Genomic DNA, 23,226 nt, shown 5'->3' on the forward strand with positions numbered 1-23,226 from the left:
TGAATCTGGCGCAGCACCAAGCTCTGGAGACTGAGCAGAATGACGATCCTGTCCAGCTTGAGGAAGATACCATCAATCACCGTCAGATCATCCTTCTCATTGTAAAATTGTGGGCACTGCCCTTTCTGCCAGCCATTGGTGAGGTTGTGGATGACGCGCTGCAAGAGGGGGTCTTTGGCTTTCTCATCACGGATGAGAACTACCTTCTCATCTGTCGCTGGGAGAGTGCTAGCACACAGCTGCACCTGCGATTTGATGTGCTGGATGATCTCCAGCGACTCACTGCGCGAGGTGAGGGAGCGGGACAATGTATCAGCGATGATGAGCTCCTTGCCAGGTGTGTACACCAAGTTGAAGTCATACCTCCTAAGTTTAAGCAGGATTCTCTGCAACCGAGGCGTCATTTCGTTCAGGTCCTTGTGGATGATGTGGACCAGAGGCCTATGATCCGTCTTGACAGTGAACGTCGGCAGGCCGTAGACATAATCATGAAATTTGAGGATGCCGGTGAGAAGACCCAAGCACTCCTTCTCAATCTGTGCATATCTGGTTTCAGTGGGCGTCATCGCCCTTGATGCGTAGGCTACTGGTGCCCAGGATGATGTGTCATCTCATTGAAGCAACACCACACCGATGCCATCCTGACTCACATCTGTGGATATCTTTGTCTCCCGGTCCGGGTTGAAGAATCCCAGGACTGGTGCAGTGGTGAGCTTGGCTTTCAGCTCCAGCCACTCTGTCTGGTGTGCCGCGTTCCATTCAAAGGCATTTGACCTTTTCACCAGGTTGCGTAGGGCCGTGTTGTGTGTGGCCATGTTTGGAATGAACTTGCCCAGAAAATTGACCATACCCAAGAAGCGCAGCACCGCCTTTTTGTCCTCAGGGACCTTCATCGCCTCAATGGCCTTGATTTTGTCTGTGTCCAGGCGCACACCATGCTGTGAGATCTGGTCGCCTAGGAACTTGAGCGTCGATATGCCGAAACAACATTTGAACCTGTTTAACTTTAGGCCGTTGGCATGTACAAGACGGAATACCTTCTGGAGATGGGACACATGTTCTTCAGGGGTCGTGGACCATATGATGATGTCGTCCACGTACACACGAACCCCTTCAATGCCTTCCATCATCTGCTCCATGATGCGATGGAATATTTCCGATGCCGAGATGATGCCAAATGGCATGCGATTGTAGCAGTATCTGCCAAAAGGCATGTTGAAGGTGCAGAGCCTTCTGCTGGACTCTTCCAGCTGGATTTACCAAAATCCCTGTGATGCATCCAATTTGGTGAAAAAGCACTCGTGTGCCATCTCACTCGTGAGTTCCTCCCGCTTCGGGATGGGGTAGTGTTCCCGCATCATATTCTTATTGAGATCCTTGGGATCAATGCAGATGCGCAGGTTCCCCTAAGGCTTCTTTACGCACACCATCGAGATAACCTAGTCAGTCGGTTCGGTGACCTTGGATATGATGCCTTTTTGCTGAAGATCCTTGAGCTGTGCCTTCGGGCGCTCTCTCAGTGGAGCAGGGACTCGTCGTGGTGCGTGGACCACTGGCTTGTATCGATACGGCAGCCTGCCCATCCCATTGAACACATCTGGATAGTGGGAATAGCGATTTTTAGCGTGCTCATGCACTGTGCATGTTTCAATCGCGACTGGCAGGGTCATATGCTTGATCTTCAGTAACTGCTCTCTCAGAGGATCAGAGTGAACCCCAAAAACGATTTTGTCTCTGATCATGGAATCAGTGATATCACCGAAGTTGCAGGATTGCGCTAGCAGTCTAAGGTTAGTTAAATATGAGGTGAAGGATTCGTCTTTACCTTGCAATCGCTGCTTGAATATGCAGCGTCAAAGATTTTGTTGGTGTCCAACGCACAGTGGCTGTCAAACTTGTCCAGGATGGTCTGAAACTTTGTCTTGTCCTGGACTTCGGCGAAGTGAAAGGAGTTGAATATTTCCAAGGTGTGATCACCCGCTGTGGTGAGGAAAAGAGCTGTCTTCCGTGCATCAGACGCACCGTTGAGGTCTGATGCTTCGACGTAAAGCTGAAATATCTGCTTGAATGTCCGCCAGTTGGCACTGAGATTGCCGGAGGCCCTGAGCTGGTGAGGAGCCTGAATCTTTTCCATTGTGCCAGTATACATTCGCTGGTCATCACGGATCTTGCTGAGTTGAACTACCTAGATTGAACGGACTCCTGGTATCATGTTGAGTTAGCTAATTTGGAATAACGAGCTGCCACTTGATGCAGTTTTGAGTAAAAGATGCCCCAGACTTTGAAGTGAGTTCAATGTGTTTTATTGAACTATTAGCACAGTTCTCAATGAGTTCGACTCTCTGCTAATCTAAACGTAGTAACTCAGTCTAACTGAACCAGCCTTGCTCTAAGCCACGTGCTGGGGTGTGTTGCTGAGGATACACCCTAACTCTGTAGATGTTGGTCTGTGGAAAGAGGTGGGGTGTGAGTGCCTCATCCCTTTTATAGTGAGATACCACCCCTGAGTGTCCTGATTGCTCATTGGTCGTGTCCTATTCTATGTGTTCATTAGCTGCATGTTCGCATATCATGACACCTCCCTCTTTAACTTGCCCCTCCCCACTTTCTACACACACATACAAGACAGACAAATAAACACAGAGGGGAAAAGAAGGGTGTAAAAATAATAATGAAAGTAAAAGGAAAATAATCTTTGTTTCAGATAGTTGTCTTCCTTCAGTCTAGGCTTTCAGTTTAAAGGTTTCTGCTTTCAGTCTGTAATGATTTTCACTGTAGATTCATCCAGGTTCTCTGTAGATTCAGGAATACAGCAGCTTTGCAGCTTTTCTGGCGAAAGAGAGGCGCACATTCTCTTCTCAGAGCATCTTGGAGCCCACTTTCCTTGGTTCTCTGAAAACCATTCCACTTGTATAGGACCCAATCACTGCCTATTGCTGGGTAGAATACAGCCTTTTGGTGAATTCAGTGGCCACCAGCAAACCAATTGAACCAAGCCTTCTGGTCCCTTGGGTGCCAAAATGTCTGAGTTCTGCTTTTCAAAAGCTAGCACAGTCTACTATTTTGTAACTTTTGAGTTCCTCACTTCCTCTGCTCAATTTAAAGGTAGATGTCCATTAAACATCCATGGATCAAAAATGATAATGTCAAAATAAAAGAAATGGAAAATAAAGGAATCAACGGGAAGGATCCTTTTACAATGGATGCAAATTAGCTCAAATACCTTTAATTATTTAGTCATCAATAGGAAGAATTCAAATTAGTTTGAACAACAAGGATCAAAAACACTTTACAGGAAAATGAAATTAAAGTGTATTGATATTCATGTTAATGTTGTAAATGGTCTTTGTTCATAGGCCTGCACTTCTTGGAGCAGCTGAGAACTTCACTGTGTTAATAAAGAACAGCATTACCTTCCCCAAGTTTAATTTTTCAAAGTAAGTTTAGTAGCTGCTTTGTGTTCCCCATTAATACCACACATGTTCATAATATAGGAAAAAGGTGACATATTCCTTTTCTGTTGCTGCAGGAGAAATATATTGACAAATGCAAGTACCGGCTACTTAAAATCATGTCGTTTCAATCGGAAAAATGATCCTTTCTGCCCAATTTTCCGCCTCGGAGAAATGGTTCAAGAAGCAGGAGAGGACTTTCAAAGACTAGCTATTGAGGTTTGTTTAGTATTATTCAGATATGACCTGGTGAAGATCTCATCGTCTCTTTCTAGTGGGCTGTAATACACTTCTTCCATCTTAAAACTCCACCCTCCCAAGTGAGCATTGCGCAAAAGCAGCTGCTAGTTTGTGAAGATTATATTAACACAATGGCCAAGTTTCTAAATAACTAAATTCCTGTGCAGAAAGATTTATTGCCTTATATTCTTGGTTGTGATCTGGTGACAAAACAAATAACTGAAACAGTGTAAAGGAAGGTACAGTAAGAAGTCTTACAACACCAGGTTAAAGTCCAACAGGTTTGTTTTGAACCACTAGCTTTCGGTTCACCTGAGGAAGGAGCTGTGCTCCAAAAGCTAGTGATTCGAAACAAACCTGTTGGATTTTAACCTGGTGTAAGACTTCTTACTGTGCTCACCCCAGTCCAATGCCGGCATCTCCACATCAGTGTAAAGGAAAACAAATACATAATTTTAAAGCACATGAAACCGAGCAAGGCAATTTTCTTTCCCAATGGTTAGAATCAACATATCATAAATTAATCACAGTTCTTATTTGCCTATGATATTCTTGATTTATTTTCCCTTTTTGTCTATCTCTCATTGATTTAACTTTTCTAATTGACAGATACGTGCTGCTACAAATGATATTGTAAGTTTAGGCTATTTCTCCCTGTCTTTTTTGTTTCCTGACACCTGAAAGCATTTTGAGCATGGTACTACAAGCACTCATTGGCCTCCAGCCTATCACCAAACCACCATCCTTCACATGCAAAAATGCAACCGCTAACAAAATGATGGTAGGAACGCAGCACATTACACTTGCATGCCTTCACTGAAGGTCCACTCAAGCCAATTGTCATTCTTGACGTCTCCTTTATTTTTCTTTCTCTGTTTTATTTTCTTTTGTCTCCTGTTTTTCTCACTTCAGATGTTTCCTTTGCTCATTCCTTGTTTCTGTCACCTACCTGACTTTTCATCTCTTTTCAACAATTTAGGTTTCATTGTACTTCCTATAGGGTTGGAGCTGCAGCATCAGGAAGATGAGAAAACGGGAGGGAAGTGAGTGGGTCTCACTGGGGAGTGAGAAACTGGCTTGCTAAATAGTGGCCAGCATTATGATTGTCCTAAATGATGATTGTATCATTTACACATGGTAACCAGGTAATTATTGGCAGGGAAATACTCCTGTGAGGTCCCATCACAGCAGAGTCCAATCCTAACATAGTTTAGTTGAAATTACTGGACAGCACATTAGTGCCTAAAGTGATTTTGCTTACTCTATATCAGAAGAAACTGCAAAGCATCTATTGCTTCCCTGTAAGCAATGAGGTAAATACAAACCAAGAATAAAAGCTGGGAACTATCTGTCCTTTTGAACATGATATGGACTTACCACTTGAACTAATGGATAATTTTGGCCTCTCCAATCCCTAAAATGTTCAAAATAGAGGCCTCATTCCAGTGAAATGGCAGGAACAGATAATCTTTGGATAACAGCAAGGACAGGAGTTGCATTTGAAATCATTAATTTATGAAAACTGATGGTTTTATATTTATTTCACATAAAATCTCTCCTTTGAATATTATTTGTTTTCCAGGGTGGAGTGATGGGGATTTTAGTAGAGTGGAACTGCAATCTGGACCAATCTGCATCCAAGTGTGTTCCTAAGTATACCTTTCGGCGCCTTGACAACAAAAACTTTGGTGAAACAGTATCGCCTGGTTACAATTTTAGGTATATATTCACTAGAAAATATCTGAAATAGAAATTACGCAACAGCAAAATAATTTTAACATTTTTAAACTTCCCTAAAGATTCAGTTGGTGAATACACTTCCCACTGTGGTGGGAAACTGTTATAACCCTCGTGGAGGTCACAGCATAAGAAGTATCAGATTCCCCATGACTTCCACAGAATATGAACTGCCCCTGCAACGGGGGTGGGGCCTCCCCTTAACAAGGGAAAGGCTCACTTGTATAAAAGTGGGAAGGAGACCCTTAGGGGAGTGAAGATTCTTGTATAGCGTAAATAAACCGTACTTTTATTTTCTACCTGCTTGGTCCATCTGTGCTACTCTACACTGGCGACATGAATAAAGTGGAGCTGCCATCTGCGCCAAGTACTACATGCCGGAGTCATTTCGCCTAGGCCTAGAGAGGCCTCTCAACCATCCGCCAAAATGTCCTATATTGGTAAGCTCGAACCATTTCAAGCAGGTATCGATGACTGGGGGCAGGCAGTATGTGGAACACATGCAGCATTTTCCTTTGTATAAATGGGATCATCGAGGACGAACGGCCAACTGTGGTGGTGCTGATGGCCTGCAGTGGGCCCATGATCAGCTTCATAAAAAGCCTCACCCACCCGAATACACCATATTCATGGTTGTTCATTGTGTTGGTGGCCCTGGTAGGGGAGGATTTTGACCCAAAACTGCTTTAATCGTCAGGCATTTCTGATTTCATACAGCTACTCAGATCCAGTCAGAGTCAACCAGCGACCTCCCAGCCTGCCTTCGCAAATTGGCTGAAATGTGAATTTTGCGCCACACTCAGAGACATTGCGAGTCAGGTTTGTGTGTGGAATCTGCGATAGCGACATGCAGAGAAAATTGCTGACTGTGACTGACCTGACATTACATCGCACTGTGATAATCACCATTTCCTGAGGGAGTGTGGAACAAGGGGTCCAAGAGTTCCAAGGAATGGCAGTGCTGATCCTCGGCTGCCAAGTTGCATGCCGCTCAGATTCTACCCAGGAAGCAGGCCCACAGGAGTGGTGGGCACCCCGCACGGCCCAGAGCGCCGCCAAACGTTCTGTCTGGAGTTAGACATGGGTGCAACGCTATTTGTGGTCAGCCACCGTACCTTCAACCAGATTCGATCCAGCCTCCAGACGCTTGCCCTCTGGGCCACCAATGCCCGCCTCGCTATGTACACTGGAGAATCGCTGGCAATTGCGGGTAATTCCAAGGTTCCAGTCAAATAAGGGCAACAGATGGCACACCTGCCATTGGTGGTCATCCATGGTAACAGTCCGAGTTTGATGGGACGTGACTGGCTGCTCCATCTCCGATTGGCCTGGCAAAGGGTTTGCCAAATGTACTCATATTACCCTGAGGGCATCCTGTCCAGGTTCCCGTTCGTGTTTCAGGAGGGGTTAGGCACAATCAGAAGGGCCGTGGCCCAATGGCTCAACCGAAATATTTCCACGCCTGAACTGGCCCGTATGCTTTATGGTCGAAAGTGAACGCAGAGTTGGACCATCTTGAAGGTTTGAAGATAATACACCCATCATCCAGTTCTCCAACTGGGTGGCACCGGTCATGCCGATGATGAAACCTGATGGTTTTGTCCGCCTTTGGGGGACTATAAGATGATGGTTAACCGTGACTCCTGTTTGGATCGCTACCTTTCCAGCGTATTGAGGACCTGTATGCCAAGCTCAGTGGAGGCTGCTCATTTTCCAAATTGGACATGAGCCACATATACCTCCAGCTGCCTTTGGCCCTGGACTCCAGGTTATTTGTGATTGTCAACACACACCACTGCTGTACTAGTATTCCTGGTTGCCCTTTGGAGTTTTTTCTGCTTACGCCATCTTCCAACAGGCGATCAAGAACATCCTGTGTGGACTCCCGAGGGTAGCGGGATACCTCAACAGTATTTTGATCACAGGGTCGTCTGACTGGGAACATCTAGACAACTTGGCCGAGGTCCTTCGGCGTTTTGAAGAGGCAGAGGTCCACCTCCACAAAGAGAAATGTGTTTTCAAAACAGCCGAGGTCACCTATCTGTGTTCTCATGTGGTTTGTCATGGCTTGCACCCGTAGAAGAAAAGGTACAAGCCATCCTTCAGACCCCATTACCCAATGGCCTGACAGATCTACGCTTGTTTTTGTGCCTCGTAAATTACTATGGTGGGTTTATTCTGAACCTCACCACGATATTTTCCCCCCTTCAACTTCTGTTTAAAAAACGTCAATGTTGGGAGAGGTCCCAGGCCGAAGGTTTGAAGATAATACACCCACCATCCAGTTCACCAACTGGGTGGCACCGGACATGCCGATGATGAAACCCAATGGTTGCGTCCGCGTTTGGGGGACTATACGATGATGGTTAACCATGACTCCTGGGTTTGGTTCGCTAAAGGGGCCGCCTTTACATCGGTCAAGAAGCATCTGTCCTCCTCCAGTCTACTGACCCACTTTTACCCATTCAAACCACTTTTGTTGACGTGCGATTCTTCTCCCTATGGGGTCGGGGCCGTCCTTGCCCACCGAATGAACGACAGATCGGAACGCCCCATTGCTTTTGCATCGCGGACATTGGCGGTTGCCGAGGAGAACTACGCACAGATCAAGAAAGAGAGTTTGGCCATAGTATTTGGGGTGAAAACATTCCACCAGTATGTCTACGGGCATCCTTTCACCAATCACAAACCCCTATTGGGGTTATTTAAGGAGGACCGAGCAATTTCATCCATTGCCTCTGCCAGGGTCCAATAATGGGCACCACTATTAGCTGCGTACAAGTATGTATTGGAACACCGGTCCGGGTCGGAAATTCTGCAAGCTGGTGCATTGAGACACCTCCCTCTTCCCACCAGCATCTTCAAGAGAGGAGACGCGAGAATGGTTTTATTAAAGTTTACAACTTTCAGCTGTGGAATCTGATGCAAAAAAATCTTAACCACTTTACGATTATGAGTAATATGAATTGTTGGTTATGGGAATGAACCCTCAACCAAATCCAGATGTAATTTTGCCACTAATTTCTCCCTCTAAAACCTCACCTGAGTTGCCATTATGTAAGCTACATGGTATTAACAAGATACTCGGCTCAGGGCGTCACGTGGCACAGTGGTTAGCATTGCTGCCTACGGCATTGAGGACCCGGGTTCGAATCCTGGCTCTGGGTCACTGTCCGTGTGGAGTTTGTACATTTGCCCCGTGTCTGCGTGGGTTTCACCCCCACAACCCAAAGACGTGCAGTGTAGGTGGATTGGCCATATAGAACCTGCAAACAGATTTTTTAATGGCTGTGTGGCAGAAACTCATACCTGTACTGCCGTGGACAGATGCATCATTGATACGTAGATTGGTGAAGAGAAAGTCAAGCAGGATTTTCCTTGATGTTGGTTCTCTTGCCATCTGCTGCAAGTGATGCTACAAGCTACTCTTGGCGATAAGTCCCAAGCAGAGTACATTCAGTGTCTATGCTACCCCCAGTGCTTCTTCCACATGGGGGAATATTTATTCATCAGTTGAGGGAGGCTGCTTGGTATTAATCAGCAGGAGATGTCTTTGCCTGTTTGACCTGATGCCACAGGATTTCATAGGGTCCAGACTCAATGTTGAGGACTTATAGGGCCACTCCCAGCTAGTAGTATATCATTTTGTCTGTACCATAGTCTATCTATCTTACTAGTGGGACAGGACATAGCCTATGATGTAGGAGTTTGAGGCATTGGCTGTAATATACAATTCTGAGAGTATGATATCAGAGTCTTGCTTGATTCGTTTGTGGGACAGCACTCCCAATTTTGATACATCCGAAATGTTAGTGAGGAGAACATTGCAGGGTCATCTAGGCTGTGTGCGTGCCTTTGTCATATTAAATTGTGGGTGGTTCATATTATTTTGTTCTGATTTTACTTAGTGGGTTGGCGAAGCCGAGTAGCTTGCTATTTCAGAGGGCATTTGAATCAATCACATTACTGGAGTCAGACGTCAACCAGATCTGGCAAGGATGGTAGGTTTCCTTCCCCAAACGACATTAGTGAACCCGCTGAGATGTTATGAGAATTCACAGAGATTAACTCTTTAATTCCCCAAGCTGTTAATGCTGTGGAGATTAGTTCAAATCCCATCATATCAGTTCAGTTACATTCCCACTACGCTCCTGTTTCCGTTGATTCATGCATGCACATGAAAAACAGCATATTTAAGAACATGGAATAATTTAAAGTTTTTCATTTTTAACGTGCATTATACTGATGGCAGAAAATTCCAGCTTTAAAGTCAGGATAAATATATTTTAAAAACACTCAAAACCAATCATACGTAAACACCAGAAAAAAACGGTTCCCTGCTTCGCCTAAAATTCTAGGCTTAATTTTACACCCCTTTTGAAAGAGTGTAATGGCAGGAAATTTGCATAGATGATTCTTTAGCCTGACAGAGGACCATTACAATGAGCTGTGACGCTTTTGGATTAAGAAACTGATAGTTGGGTATATAAGCGTGGGAATGATTGAGCATAGCGTAATTCGGTGTGGGTAACGTAACTTACATCCAAGTTCTCTCATTCTTTTATGAAGGTCTAGGGGCAAAAATACATAAATTCAATGAAATATGTAGTGACTGAATGGCAAAGTTCAGAAAAATCATCAGATCCAAAATGGAAAATCTTCAAAATTGGCTTGAGAAACAAACCATCGTGCAGCTTATCTGGCAGTTCCATATTATCACACTGCGAGGAACAGTCAAGATTGTAGACCTGTCAACACTGCTCCAAGTTTAGTGCATTTCTTCAGCATAGGGTTGGTCTTGCAATAATTACCGGGAAGGGTAAAGGTTTACAGTATGGTTAAGGTACATAAAGGACAACTGAAGAAAAGTCATTGTTTATATTATCCAGTCAATGAATTATAATATTCTTTAATTAAAACCAGATTTGCTAAATACTTCATAAATATGAGTGGAATAGAAACACGAACATTATTCAAAGCATACGGAATACGATTTGAGGTTGAAGTTTTTGGACATGTGAGTTAATATTTATTTTAATTTTAATTGCTTTGAAGAACATTAATTAAGTAATCAATAATATTTTGATTCTAGAGTTCTTGATCTTCAGATATAAAACTAGCCAGTCCAGTAACCAGATTTTCATAAACCTGCTACCAGGTCAACGGAATATGGCACATTTAAAACTATTGTCTCTAGAATAGAGTGGATCAGAAATTGGCTAGCTGAAAGAAGACAGAGGGTGGTGGCTGATGGGAAATGTTCAGAATGGAGTTCAGTTACAAGTGGCGTACCACAAGGATCTGTTCTGGGGCTGTTGCTGTTTGTCATTTTTATCAATGACCTAGAGGAAGGTGCAGAAGGGTGGGTGAGTAAATTTGCAGACGACACTAAAGTCGGTGGTGTTGTCGACAGTGAGGAAGGATGTAGCAGGTTACAGAGGGACATAGATAAGCTGCAGAGCTGGGCTGAGAGGTGGCAAATGGAGTTTAATGTAGAGAAGTGCGAGGTGATTCACTTTGGAAGGAATAACATGACTGCGGAATATTTGGCTAATGGTAAAGTTCTTGGAAGTGTGGATGAGCAGAAGGATCTAGGTGTCCATGTACATAGATCCCTGAAAGTTGCCACCCAGGTTGATAGGGTTGTGAAGAAGGCCTATGGAGTGTTGGCCTTTATTGGTAGAGGGATTGAGTTCCGGAGTCAGGAGGTCATGTTGCAGCTGTACAAAACTCTGGTACGGCCGCATTTGGAGTATTGCGTACAGTTCTGGTCACCGCATTATAGGAAGGACATGGAGGCTTTGGAGCGGGTGCAGAGGAGATTTACCAGGATGTTGCCTGGTATGGAGGGAAAATCTTATGAGGAAAGGCTGATGGACTTGAGGTTGTTTTCGTTGGAGAGAAGAAGGTTAAGAGGAGACTTAATAGAGGCATACAAAATGATCAGGGGGTTAGATAGGGTGGACAGTGAGAGCCTTCTCCCGCGGATGGAAATGGCTGGCACGAGGGGACATAGCTTTAAACTGAGGGGTAATAGATATAGGACAGAGGTCAGAGGTAGGTTCTTTACGCAAAGAGGGGTGAGGCCGTGGAATGCCCTACCGGCAACTTTAGTGAACTCGCCAACATTGAGGGCATTTAAAAGTTTATTGGATAAGCATATGGATGATAATGGCATAGTGTAGGTTAGATGGCTTTTGTTTTGGTGCAACATCGTGGGCCGAAGGGCCTGTACTGCGCTGTATCGTTCTATGTTCTATGTTCTATTTGCAGAATTGAGAGGACTCTAGGCAGTCAGTTTCGTTGAATGTCTTTGTCTCTACTCATGTGGGATATGGTGACAATGAAAATCATGACACTTTACACCAATCTAACAGATGTACATCTATCAGCTGCTGTTCAACATTCTGGTGTTCCAATATCCTTATATGGTCATCATCAGTATCTCTCAATTTGTAACTTTTAAGATGCCACTTTTTCTCTCATACTTCATATTAGAACTCTCCCCCAATAAATCACAGCATCTCTACTGCTGGGATTAAATACAACAGAGATGGTTTTAGCCAAATGTATAACACAAAGTAATACCACTTGCATGTTGATATTTTAAGATTCACTTCATGCTATAATTTTGCTAAAGTACTTTAGGGAAGTCTTGCTTTGGTTTTAGTTATGCCAATGGCAAAATAATAATTGTCTTTTTGATAAAAATGTAGTGACCTCCAGCACTCTTCATTCAGAATAAAACACAAAGAATGGTAAATTTTATTCTTTGTGAATTTGAACATCTGTATATTTTAAGTGTACATAGAATCCCTATACAGCAGAAGGAGGCAATTCAGCCCATCAAGTCTACACCGACCCTCTGAAAGAGCACCCTACCTAAGCCCACTCCCTGGCCCTAGCCCAGTAACCCCATCTAAACAGCATATCCCTGGACTACAGGGGCAATTTTATCATGGCCAATCCAATTAACCTGCACATCTTTGAACTGTGTGAGGAAACCCATGCAGACATGGGGGAAAGTGCAACCTCCACAGTCATCCAAGGCTGGAATTGAACCTAGGTCCCTGGTGCCGTGAGGCAGTAGTGTTAACCACTGTGCCACCATGCTACCCACAGGTGGAACTATCTCTCCCACCCAAGCAGTGAGAACAGAGTATAACTTAGCATTCCCTAATTCCATTGTTATGAACTGTACTGAACCAAGACACAACAGAAACATTGGCAAGTCAAAACGTAGTCAGCCAGGACTAAATGTGGTATATGAATGCAGTACTATAATGGCTTCCTTGTTCAATTCTTTATGGAGGCTAAGTTCATAATAAAGTCAGTCTGAGAGTCTAAGATTGTACTTCCCTCATACCTCCTGCATCAGAAAAAGGTGCTGTGGCTGGGCAGAAAGCTGCTTGGAAAGATTCAAACAAAGAGCTGTGGAAAGATGAGTATGGATTTAGAAGGCAAAAAGGTGAAGAACTTTGGAGATGAAAGAGAACATCAATATGATGGTGGTTTCCAAGGATTAGCAAGGTTTTCTTTTAAGCTCATTCATGGGATGTTGGCATTGCTGGCTTGGGCAGCATTTATTGCCCATCCCTAATTGCCCTTGAACTGAGTGGCTTGTATCTCAGAGGGCATTCAAGATCAAACCACTGCTGTGGATCTGTCGTGTACGCCAGACCAGGTAAGGACGGCAGATTTCTTTCCCTAAAGGATATTAGTGAACCAGATGGTTTTTTACAACATCATGGTCATCATTCGACTTTTAATTCCTGATTTTTACAGAATTCACATTTCATCAGCTGCCTGATGGGATTCAAACCTGGGTCCCCAGAGCATTATTCTTGGTCTTTGCATTACTAGTCCGGTGACAATACCACTATACCACCACCTTCCCATGGTCAACGTTGGGCAGTCTTTTAAAAGGAATGGGGTCAAGGATCAGAGAATCATAGAATCCCTACAGTGCAGAAGGCCATTCGGCCCTTCAAGTCTGCACGACCCTATCAAAGAGCACCCTACCTAGACCAACTCTTTCCTCCCCCCCCCCCCCCCCCTCCCCTCCCCTCCCCTCCCCCCCCCTCCCCTCCCCTCCCCTCCCCTCCCCTCTCCATATCCCCGTAACCTCACCGAACCTATACATCCTTGGACACTAAAGGACAATTTATATCAGGGCCAATCCACTTACCCTGTACATCTTTGGACTGTGGGAGGAAACCGGAGCACCCGGAGTAAGCCAACGCAGACACGGGAAGAACGTGCAAACTCCACACAGTCACCTAAGGCTGGAATTGAATCTGGGTCCCTGGTGCTCTGAGGCAGCAGTGCTAACCATTGTGCAACCATGCCACCATAGAATTTACAGAGAAGGAGGCCATTCGGCCCATCGAGTCTGCACCGGCTCTTTGAAAGAGCACCCTACCCAAGCCCACACCTCTATCCGATCCCCATAACCCAGTAACCCCACCCAACACTAAGGACAATTTTGGACACACAGGGCAATTTAGCATGGCCAATCCACCTAACCTGCACATCTTTGGACTGTGGGAGGAAACCGGAGCACCCGGAGGAAACCCACGCACACATGGGGAGAACATGCAGACTCCGCACAGACAGTGAACCAAGCCGGGAATCGAACCTGGGACCCTGGAGCTGTGAAGCAATTGTGCTAACCACCATGCTACCCTAAGCGCTCATGGAGAAGAGATGAGCTCAATGAGGATATGAGGGGGGAAATGAAAATTAGTAGAGGAAATGAGGATTCAGAGCTGAGGAAGTGGAGGAAGCTTGGCACGGTGAAGGGTCTCAATCTTAGGAATTTGGGGGGGGGGGGGGAGAAGAGAGTTAGGGTAGAAGAGAAAAGAACCTGGGATTTATCTTTGACCTTTAGAATGATTCTGCAATAATAGGGATTTGATGCGATTTAATCACCATCTGGTAAATTACGTGCGCGCCACATATGCTCATGTCTGTTCCTCTTGAAATTGTGAGAGCAAAGATGGCAACCATACCAGGATGGTTGACCGAGATAGGAGAGAGTAAAAGTTTTGTTGGGGTCAATGGTAGTAGGGGTGGATGTGAAGAATTGGCTCAGCAATAAACAACTACACAAAGTATTGTGGCAAACCAGGAGCCAAAATTCTGGGCAGTTGAGATTTACAAAGGGGACTGAAGAAAATTGACTTGGAAGGGGGCAAAATAAAAGTGAAAAATAGAACAACGAGTTAGGAAAGAGCCTTTGATTGAAATCCTGGGAGTAGATTTCTGGTGGGGGCCATGGAGTGAGTGGTCACACATTTGGTGGCTTCCGCTCAAGGTGGCATTTTCTGGACCTCCCCACCCAATTGAGGGGTGTTTTGCTGCCGAATAGTGCATAAACACTGAAGGATTGCAATACTCCTCTGGTGGGGCCAGATTATGGCTTACCAGACGAGGAGTGTAACAAATTGCCAGGCGGCACGGTAGCACTGTTGCTTCACAGCTCCAGGGTCCCAGGTTCAATTCCCGGCTTGGGTCACTGTCTGTGTGGAGTCTGCACGTTCTCCGTGTCTGCGTGGGTTTCCTCCGGGTGCTCCAGTTTCCTCCCACAAGTCCCGAAAGACGTGCTGTTAGGTGAATTGGACATTCTGAATTCTCCCTCCGTGTACCCGAACAGGTGCCGGAATGTGGCGAGTAGGAGCTTTTCACAGTAACTTCATTGCAGTTTAATGTAAGCCTACTTGTGACAATAAAGATTATTATTATAAGAGGCAGAAGCTTGACCGTGTGAATAGTCAAGGTGTGACACAGGGAAAGATGACAGAAGGCACCGGGCATCGTTGCCCGCCCAGTAGTCTACAGAGCAGCTCGTGAACTTTTTGAACAACAAGTTCCAGCAAGAGGACGGAGGCCTCAGAGGACCTGGCTAAGGTGATGGAGTCACTTAGGGCAGCTATCGAGGGAGTGGAGCAGTCCAGAAGGTGGAGGAGTCAATGTGGGAGCACGAGGACCGTCTGGCCTCACTGGAGGTGGAGCTGCTGCTGGTGGCCGATAGCCACAAGAGGTTGAGGGAGAAGGTGGAGGACATGGAGAATTGCTCCAGGTAGAATCTCTGGATCATGGGGATGCCTGAGGGGGCCGAAGGACTGCAGGCTGCTAAATATGTGGCAAAAATGCTGATGGGGGAAGGGGTCTTTGACTGACCCCTCGAGGTGGATCGGGTGCCAGGGGCTGAGGAGGAGTCCAAAGGTGGGGAAGCCGCTGAGGGCAATGGTGGTGAGGCTGCATTGTTTTCTCGATAAGGAGAAAATCATGAGATGGCCGAAGCAGAAGAAGACGTGTACTTGGGAGGGAAGCACGTTGAGAATATACCAGGACCTGGGTGTGGTGTTGGCCAAGCAGCGGGCTGATTACAACCAGATCAAAACTGCCCTCTACAAGGAGGGGGTGAAGTTTGGGGTATCCTGCTCGTCTGTGGGTCACGCATCAGAATTGGGAGTTTTATTTTGATACGCTGAAGGAGGTGAGGGAGTTTATGAGAGACCATGGACTGGGAGGAGTGTGAGGACACTGAACTGTGGAGATGTTTAATGTGGGGAATATGAGTTCACAGGATGGGTCGATTAGTGGATTTAATGGCCGGCAAGGAAGGGGGGGGGCGGAAAGCCCCCTGACACGGTTGATTGCGTTGGGGGGGGGGGGGTGGGGGGGGGGCGCTGAACGGGTCGGTTGAACAGTCACTTGTTTTCGCACACTTAAGAGTTTGAAGATGGAGGTCGAGTTTCATCAGGGAACACACCTGAAGCTGCGGGATCAGATGAGGCTGAGGAAGGGGCGGGGGGGGGGGGGGGCAGGTATTCCACTCGGGGTTGGATATGAAGACGAGGGGAGTGGTGATGTTGGTCAACAAGAGGGTGGCCTTTGAGGTCGGCAGTATTGTAGCCGACACTGGGTACGTGATCATTGGATGGGATGGGACGCCTGTGGTGCTAGTGAATGTTTATGCCCCAAACTGGGATGATGTGGATTTTTTGAGGCAGGTTTTAGGGTAGATTCCAGACTTGGACATGGATCGGCTGATTATGGGTGGAGATTTCAACACTGTTCCGGATCCTAGGTTGGACCATTCGTGCCCTAGGTCCCTGAAAGGGTTCGGCTGTGGTGATGGAGTTGATGGGGTTCATAGAACATATGGGAGGGGCAGACGCATGGCGGTTTGGGAGGACAAAGGAGTTTTTGTACTTTTCACATGTGCACCAGGTGTATTCGCGGATAGATTTCTTTGTACTGGATAAGGTGCTTTTGGTGGGAGTGGTTGGCTTGGAGTATTCGGCGATCATGATTTCTGACCATGTGCCGCACTGGGTGAATCTGCGGGTGGTGCAGGGGAGGCTCAGCGGTAGTAGTAGAGGCTGGATGTGGAATTGCTGGCAGACAAGGGGGTCTGTGAGAGGGGGAGGGCGGCCATTCCAAATTATGTGGAGCTGAATAATAGAGGGGAGGTCGTGGAATCCGTGCTGTGGGAGGCATTGAAGATGGAATTCCTTTTGATTTGGGCATATAGGGAGAGAATGGAACGGGAGGAGAGGTTCGTGCAGGCAGGGAAGGCACTTGGTCCAAATGGATTTCCAGTCAAGTTTTAAAAGAAGTTTGGGTCAGAGCTGGGGCCTGCTTGTTGGAATGTATAATGAGTCAATGGCAAGAACAGAACTCCGCACCTCCTTCCCCCCGCCCCCCCCTTCCCTCTATGTTGCAGGCATCCATATCACTGATTTTAAAGAAGGATCAAGACCCGGAGCAGTGTGGGTCATATCGTCCGATTTCACCGTTAAATGTGGAGGCAAAAGTTGTTGGCATCGCAGTGGGTTGTGTGCAGGTGTGTTAGGAGAGGACCAGATGGGGTTCGTGAAGGGGCGTTGCAGTGGGTTGTGTGCGGGTGTGATAGGAGAGGATCACTCGGGGTTTGTGAAGGGGCGACAGGCTGCTTATCGTTATTATGATGCTCTTGGAGGGGCAGGAAGTGGAAGTGGTGGCGGCAATGCATGCGGAGAATGCGTTTGACCGGGTTGAGTGGGCATATTTGTTGGAGATGTTGGGTTGGTTCGAGTTTGGGCAGGGATTTGTGGATTGGGTTTGGCTGTTGTATAAAGAGCCAAATGCTTGGGTCTGGATAAATAGGATTACTTCGGAGTACTTTGGGCTACAATGGGGGAAGAGGAAAGGATACCCACTCTCCCCGCTGCCTTTTGCTCTGGCGATAAAGTCAGTGGCAATGGCGCTTAGGGGGATTAAGTGGAGAGGGGTCAAACACATGGTTCCCCTATATGCAGCCAACTCCCGTTGTACATTTCTGATCCGGTGGGGAGTTTTGATGGGATCATGGGGATCCTGGGGGAATTTGGCCATTTCTCAGCATATAAATTGAATATGGGAAAAAGCGAGGTGTTCCCGATAAATGCTAGGGGGCAGGAGAGGAGGCTGGGGGAGTTGCTGTTCCAGGTGGTGGGGAAAGAGTTTCTGCTATCTTGGGATACAGGTGGCGCAATGTTGGGCCCATCTACATAAGTTGAACATGCCGCGATTGGTGGAGGATATGAAGGTGGATGTCCAAGAGGTGGGATGTGTTGCCCTGGTCTTTGGCAGGGCGTGTACAGACGGTTAAAATGATGGTGCAGCCCAAGTTTCTGCTTGTATTGCAAAACCTCCCCATCCTTGTTCCCAGTCCGCAGATTCCACAGACATTTACCCAAGCCAGGAATCGAACCTGGGTCCCTGGAGCAACAGTGCTAACCATGGTGCTACCGTGCTGCCCTGTGACAACCATAGGTTTTTGCTTTTGGAGCTGGACGTGAGATTCTGTGGGTGGTGGCAGATGGGGATAGTACTTCAGGGACTTGTTTGTGGGAGGAGCTTGAAGAGATGTATCAGTTGCATAAGGGAAACAGGTTCAGGTACCTGCAGGTGAGGAACTTTTGTTAGAAAATAGGTGTTGTCCTTTCCGGAGCTGTCACCTCCGGTGCTGCAAGACAAGGAGTTGTCTGAAGATGACATTGGGGAGGGGAGAGTGGCAGATATATATGGAGAGCTGACGGATAGGGAGGGCGTTTCTGTGGAGGAGGTCAGACGCAACGCAAATGGGTGGAGTTGGGGGCTGGGGTGTGGAGGGAAGTACTGCGGAGTGTGAATGCTTCCTCGTCTTGTGCGAGGTTAAGCCACATCCAATTTAAAATGATGGTGCAGCCCAAGTTTCTTTTTTTTAAGAAATATTTTTATTGAAGGCAATTGTCATATATACAAAAGCCAAACCTCAGCAACAGATAATAAAACTAACAACCCACCCTCCCCGCCACCTCAAGCCCACCTCCTTTTTTTCCCTTTTCCCCCCATATCCCCCAAACAAAACTAAACACTCATAATTCTTGGCGCCCCCCCCAAATCTGCTGACGCCTTAATTCACTTTAAAGAAGTTGATAAACAGCTTCCACCTCAGGGTGAGACCCTCTTCCACCCCACACATGGCAAACTTTTAACTTTTTCCACTGCAAAAATTGTCAGGTCACATCCATACCCTAGTTTTTGGCGGCTCCGAGTTCCGCCAATTCAACAAAATTCATCTCTGGGCTAACAGGAAGGCAAAGGCCAAGACAATCAGCCTCTCCCCCACCTGAACTGCCAGATTTTCTGACACTCCAAAATATCGTCACCACTGGACTCAGCCACTCCTACGCCCAGAATTTTGGACCCCCTCAACCTTGGACACACCCAAAACGTATACACATGGTTTGCACCCTCCCCACCCCCACAGAATTATCCTCCACTCCCGAAAATAATTGGCTCATCCTCGAGACCGTCATGTGGGCTCTGTGCAAAACCTTAAATTGGATGTGGGAGTAGAGAGGCAATGGTAGATGGGAAACTGAGGGGAGCAGCATTTAAATGAAAACAGTGATTCAAAGAGGGCAGAAGGTCAGAGAGATTAACGGAAGCTGAGACAAAGACACCAAAGATGAGGAATTGCTCAGTACAGAAACAAGGGAGGCAAGAAGGGAGTGAGAAACTCATGGTGAGGCTTTGGAAGTAGGCAGTAGAAGATGAAAATGTTATGGATGAGGGGAAATGTTAAAATGAGGAGAGTACCTGAAGAGTAGGGGAGGGGTGTAAGGTGGGATTTGATGATAAGGGGCACATTATCCAATGACAGTTTATACAGGGTAGGTCGTGGAAAGTATAGCCAGGCAAGGAAGAATGTTAAAATTTGGTCAATGCAATTATCCATGTAAGGCCATGGATGACAACAACCTATTTTATGAGTGAACAGAAATGCTGGCAGGAAACAGGGATCTGGGCAGTGATTATTGGTGCATTGGAAGAGTCTGAGGTAGCAGTGGTTGGTAGGAATAGCAGGATTGGTCAAAGACTGACAAGAGTTGACATTGATGTTCATAAGGAGGCACTGACAGATGTATTGATCAGCTCTTCAGAGAATTCCAAGAAATGCATGAAGGGCTGTTTTAAGATTATCCAAGAGATGGGTGGTTTCACACCAGGGACAAAAACAAGAGAGCAGGAAGATCGAGGAGTAATGACGGATTGGAGGGGAAAAGTACCGAAGGGGAGAAATTAATGGTATCATTGCTGAGCTTGAGGAAGGGAAGCAGACAGGATTGAAGAAGAGCTGAGAAAAGAAAAGGAAAAGGAAAACGTAACATTTTTGGGGTCCAGAGTACCAGCCAAAATGTGCATACAAATGGGCACATACTGGTTTAACATGCCATTAACTAGTACCATACATGGTAATTTGTATTTACTTGAGAACTTTGGAACCCCAAGGACTCTAACAACCTTCTAATCAATAGGCCTCCAAACTAATGTCAACTTTATGCTATAGAACTGAACATTTGGGATCAATACCTAATATGAGCCACCACTTTCAAGCAAGAATAGAATGTGAAAAAAAAAATAGAAAATACCCGATTAAGAACTTTTCAACAATTCTCCAGCTCTTCCCATTTAAGTTCAATCAAGGAATAACAATCATTATTTCCACTCATATGTACGTATGGTTTCATACTTGATCCATTTCACCAAATTGGAAGAAATTATACAAGACCTGAATGCTTCAATGCACCACTTTACTGCTGCACTGAGATCTAGATTTACTCCGATGATTACTATTTCAAGATCAGTTAACTCACGTTGAAATTTTTAAATATTACAATATAGTTATGAGAACCATTTGATGGTCCAAAAAAAAAAGGTAGTTTTCAACCTCCACTCGGATATTTGCTGCTACAGTTGTATTGTAAAGTAGTATAAATTGTTGGAGCAAGCAGAAAACCAGTCCTGGACTCTGCTCTGATAGTAGTTCCCAAATCCAGGTTAGGAACTGAAGACTAAAGGTACTGATCCCAATGAAAAATTCAATTGCAAAAATAGCACTGGAGAAACAATAAACGATTATGCAAACAAGGTTCGATCAAAGGAATGAGAAATTTCTTGTACAGGTTTTAGATGGAGGACAGAAAGTTTACAACACAAACATATCACATACTGTTTTAACAATTTTATGTTCTGCGCAGGCTGGAAAATTTAACATTATCCCTACAATGATAAATATTGGATCTGGATTAGCATTATTAGGAATGGTAAGTTATTTTAAGTGACAAAGAATGATGGATATGTAATAAATATTTTGAACAATAATTTATATTTACTTTAAAAGGTTAGTTAGTGAGATCTTTACTGTGCATGTCCCCACAGATCGCCGGTGTTGCTTTGTAAGAAGCTGACAGTAGATATTGCTTTAAATTAGCAGCATTATTCCTTTCAGTTTGTTTCGCTCCCCAAGAAATGTATCAACAAGTTCATAGAAGCGGAGAAACTCAGTTAACAAGGGAGGCAAATATTGTCAGTCGAGGCCAAAACTTTTCTGATCCATTTCATCAGCAGGTCTTAAACTCTATAGTAACCAGATTGTGTTTTAGCTCTGAAGACATTCTGGACTGCCACAAATGTATCTATGTTTGCTGATTGGAAGTCGGAACAAAGTATCCACTCCTGTTCTTTTCCTTCTCATAAAGTATTTCATCTTTAGCGAATGTCTTTTTCAAGTAACAGATGAAGCTCCTCGTGTTTTAAATTCCCCAACCAGAGGAAACAACCTCTCAATGTCTATCTAGTATCTTAAGCTTCTTCAGAATCTTGTATGTTTGAATTAGACCACCCTTCATTCTTCTAAATCCAGAGAATATAGGTAAAAGTTGCTCAGCCTCTTTTTGGGTCAACTATCTCATCCCATGAACCAATCTAGTGAACTAATACTGTACTCATGGAATCATAGAAAGTTTACGGCACAGAGAGCGGTCACTTGGCCCCTCATGTCTGCGCAAACTCCAAAATGAGCCACCAAGCCTATCTCACTTGCTAGCATTTGGTCTGTAGCCCTACAGGTTACGCCACTTGACGTGCATAATCCAGATACCTTTTAAATGAGTTGAGGGTTTTGACTATCCCTTCAGGCAGTGTGTTCCAGACCGCCACAACCCTCTGGGTGAAAGTTTTTCTTCAGATCCCCTCTAATCTTTCTACCAGTCACTTTAAATCTATGTCCCTAGTCACTGATCTCTTTTCGACAGTAAATAGATCCTTCCCATCCACTTCATTTAGGCTTCTCAATCAAATTTCCCCTCAGCCTGCTCTGTTCCAAGGCAACACCACCAGCCTATCTAATCGTTCCTCATAGTTGCACTTTTTCAGTCCTGGCAACATCCTCGGAAATCTCCTCTGCACGCACTCTAGTGCGATTACATTCTTAGAATACAGTTCCAGCATATTTTCCCTGCTGTTATATTCTATACCTCGGCTAATAAAGGATTCCATATACCTTGTTGCCATCTATTGACCTGTCCTACCTTCAGGGATCTGTGGAAATTCACTCCAAGGTCCCTCACTTCCTCTCCACCTCTCAGTATTCTACCATTGTGCATTCCTTTGCCTTGCTAGCCCTTTCCAAATGAATTACCTCACACTTCTGGTTGAATTCTATTTTCTCCTTTTCTGCCTATTTGATCAGACCTTTGATATCTTCCTGAGATATCTTCCAGCTATCCTCCTCACTATCAACCACATGGCCAATTTTTGTGCCATCTGCAAATTTCTTGAACATGGCCCCTACATTTATGTCCAAATCACGTATATCATAAAAGGCAGGCACCTACTACTGAGTTCTGTGGGACCCCACTGGGGACAGCCTCCCAGTTGCAAAAACATGGTTAACAATTTTGTTCCTTGCCACTAAGTCAATTTTATATCCAGAAATATAATATTTTGCTTTCATTTGTAGCTAGCTTGCTATATTGCCCTGGATCCAATAGGTAACCAATCTGCCATGTAGGACTTTGTCAAAAGCCTTGCTAAAATCCATGGAGACCCATATCAATTGCACTATCCTTGTCAATCTTCCTCATTGAATTTGTCAAGGAAGTAATCAAGTTAGTCAGACATGATCTTCCACTAAAAATTCATGCTGACTAACCTTGATTAATCCATGCTTTTTTAAATGATAGTTTATCTCGTCTCAGAATGTATTTCGATAACTTGTCCACTATCGAGGCTAGGCTGACTGACCTGTAACTATTGGTCTATCCTTCCCTCCCTTTTTAAACAAAGGAAAACATTAGCAGTTCTCCAATCCTCTGGTACCACACCTAGGTCAAGTGAAAATAATGGTCAGACCCTCTACTATTTCCTCCCTGCCTTCTTTCAACATCTGGGGTACATTTCATCCAACCCTGGTAATTTATCCACCTTCAAGGATGTG

The 23,226-nt window shown here is 45.3% G+C and overlaps 1 protein-coding gene across 2 annotated transcripts in view; it reads left to right on the forward strand.

The window, feature by feature from the left end:
* The window catches only part of LOC140407945 (P2X purinoceptor 4-like), a 137,795-nt gene that overhangs the window by 106,163 nt on the left and 8,406 nt on the right, over positions 1 to 23,226 (forward strand). The window contains exons 6-10 of one of the 2 annotated variants that reach the window (XM_072495128.1): positions 3,357 to 3,437; positions 3,530 to 3,671; positions 5,275 to 5,411; positions 10,353 to 10,446; positions 20,987 to 21,052. In XM_072495128.1, coding sequence (XP_072351229.1) covers positions 3,357 to 3,437; positions 3,530 to 3,671; positions 5,275 to 5,411; positions 10,353 to 10,446; positions 20,987 to 21,052 — 520 coding nt within the window. The remainder of the gene's footprint in view (positions 1 to 3,356; positions 3,438 to 3,529; positions 3,672 to 5,274; positions 5,412 to 10,352; positions 10,447 to 20,986; positions 21,053 to 23,226) is intronic. The other variant, XM_072495129.1, reaches the window with a different exon arrangement.

The sequence above is a fragment of the Scyliorhinus torazame genome, chromosome 1, assembly GCF_047496885.1.
Source record: "Scyliorhinus torazame isolate Kashiwa2021f chromosome 1, sScyTor2.1, whole genome shotgun sequence".
In the NCBI taxonomy this organism is placed as follows: Eukaryota; Metazoa; Chordata; class Chondrichthyes; order Carcharhiniformes; family Scyliorhinidae; genus Scyliorhinus; species Scyliorhinus torazame.